At 44.8% G+C, this 2,286-nt stretch overlaps 1 protein-coding gene across 2 annotated transcripts in view; it reads left to right on the forward strand.

Annotated features, from left to right (window-relative positions):
- Positions 1-2,195: 2,195 nt before the first annotated feature.
- The window catches only part of LOC110286702 (seminal vesicle secretory protein 5), a 124,519-nt gene continuing 124,428 nt past the window's right edge, over positions 2,196-2,286 (forward strand). The window contains exon 1 of one of the 2 annotated variants that reach the window (XM_021153267.1): positions 2,196-2,267. In XM_021153267.1, the coding sequence (XP_021008926.1) occupies positions 2,211-2,267 (57 nt within the window). In that variant the 5' untranslated portion in view covers positions 2,196-2,210. The remainder of the gene's footprint in view (positions 2,268-2,286) is intronic. The other variant, XM_021153276.1, reaches the window with a different exon arrangement.

Genomic DNA, 2,286 nt, shown 5'->3' on the forward strand with positions numbered 1-2,286 from the left:
AGACACAGACACAGACACACACACACACAGACACAGACAGACACAGACACAGGCACAGGCACAGACACAGACACAGACACAGACACAGACACAGACACAGACACAGACACAGACACAGACACACACACACACAGACATAGACACAGATACAACCTGATGAGGCCTAACCACCTGGTATTGGATAACTACTTAGAGGGCTCATTCCTGGGAAGGAATAATTTTCCCTCTCTCAGTATCCCCCTTACAAGTAAACATCTCTATTGGCAGTGTCCTTGTTCAGGTCTTTTTAAGCAGCCATGTTGTTGACATACCATGACTGAGACTGTCCTGCCGTTTACAGGAGACCCAGTCTCACAGCAGATTTTCCTGTCCTCTAGCCCTTACAGTCCTTCTGCCTCTCCTTGGCAGTGTTCACTGAGCCTTGGGTGTAGCGTTATATCATGGATGAGTCACTTGGAACTGAGCACCCCCAAGTCTCTGTGTGTTTACCAGTTGTGGATTTCTGAAATGGTCTCCATACATTGCAAGGAGCAGCTTTAATGAGGGGTGAGAATTACCATTATCTGACGGTATAAAGATAAGTACGTGGAATTCAGAATTCAGGTAGGACTCATGCTGGCTTAGGAGAGTGTCCACTGAAGGGTCTCCTCTAAGACCCACCCTCTCACTAGCCCGTGGTGGTTGGCTAGGTTTCCAGCATCAAGCATGATTGTTGAGTGGGCCTTAAGTCCATTTAGTCAGCCTTTGGTTATGGAAGGTAAAGATCTACTGCATCCTTAGGTATATTTTGCAGTGCCGGTCATTTCTGTGACTCATGGGCATTGCAGCAGGCAGTTCTTAGCAGCTTGCATGGCACATTTGTCTGGACTGCGTGCTTAGCTATGTTCATTGCCACCTATTCGTAATAGACAGGAAATGAAGACAACCCAAAAGCCAACTGGTAAATGGACAATGAAAATGTAGGGTATAGATGCTATGCAATACTAGTCAGGTGTAAGGAAAATGAAATCAGTAGGGACTGGAGAGATTGCTCAGTGGTTAAGAACACTGACTGCTCTTCCAGAGGTCCTGAGTTCAATTCCCAGCAACCACATGGTAGCTCATAACCATCTGTAATGAGACCTGGTGTGTCTGAAGACAGCTACAGTGTACTTGTATACATAAAATGAGTAGATCTTTTTAAAAGAAAGAAATCATAGAATTTATAGGTAAATAGGTGGAACTAGAAAACCCAGGCTCAGAAAGACAAATGCTATGTGAGTTCCCTTTGCTGTGGTTCCTAGCTCTGAATCTTCAGGTCAGAGTGTATGCCCGTGGGTAACCATAGAAATGAAGAAAGTAAACAAGATACAGTGTGAAGGAGCACTCGAGTGGGGACTGGAAGGATATAAAGGATAAAAGGAAACTTTAACTAGAGAGTAAGGCCAAAACAACACAAGAGATAAAGAAGAAAAAAAAATACCACTAAGATGTTTGAAAGACCCATGCAAAATTAGATTATTTTTATCTGTTCGTTTAAATGTTGTGTATGTATATATAGTCTAACTGAAGATACGCTGCTTGAGCTGACAATGATACCCCAAGTGTGATACACTATCCAACAAAGATACCAACACCAGGCACAAAAAGTTCACATTCAAGTTGTTGGTCGGAGGAGTCCAAGAGATGCACAAAACAATATAGGCTGTTGATATTGCTTTTGGTTGCCTCCAAGAGATTGAAAGACACATGCACTTCAACCACAGAGCTCCAGAGAGTCTAGCTGGGTCTGGTCTGAAAGCCTCTTCCCTGAAGACCTTGTTTTAGATGAGGGTTACTGTGAACTAAACAGAACATCAGAGTAATATGCAAGATGAGGCTTGTCAGTACTGTCTTGAAGGACATTGCATGTTGGATAATGAAGGCATTTGTCCTGAAGACTTCTGCAGCCTGCACTCTCTTCCCCACGCTGAACTGAGATATGTTCAGGAAGCAGAGAAGTCACCATGGGATGTTCTCGAAGTAAAGGGGAGATTCCTGGGCATGATCTGACCTTGTGTCCTTGGAGAGGTCCAGGGAACAGTACCAAGACTCCTACTGAGCAGGGAGAGGGACGCTGGCATTTGCTGATAAGAAAGGTCGTCTGCCTTCAAACCTGCAGGCAAGGCCAGGCAAGGGAATATATAAAGGAGAATCTCAGCTCCACTCTCAGCCAAGTCCTTCCTGGCAAGATGAGTCCCACCAGCTTCTTCCTCNTTACATTGCTCCTCGTTCTGGTGACAGAAACAGCTGCAAAGATGCCCCGTG

The sequence above is a fragment of the Mus caroli genome, chromosome 2, assembly GCF_900094665.2.
Source record: "Mus caroli chromosome 2, CAROLI_EIJ_v1.1, whole genome shotgun sequence".
NCBI lineage: Eukaryota > Metazoa > Chordata > Mammalia > Rodentia > Muridae > Mus > Mus caroli.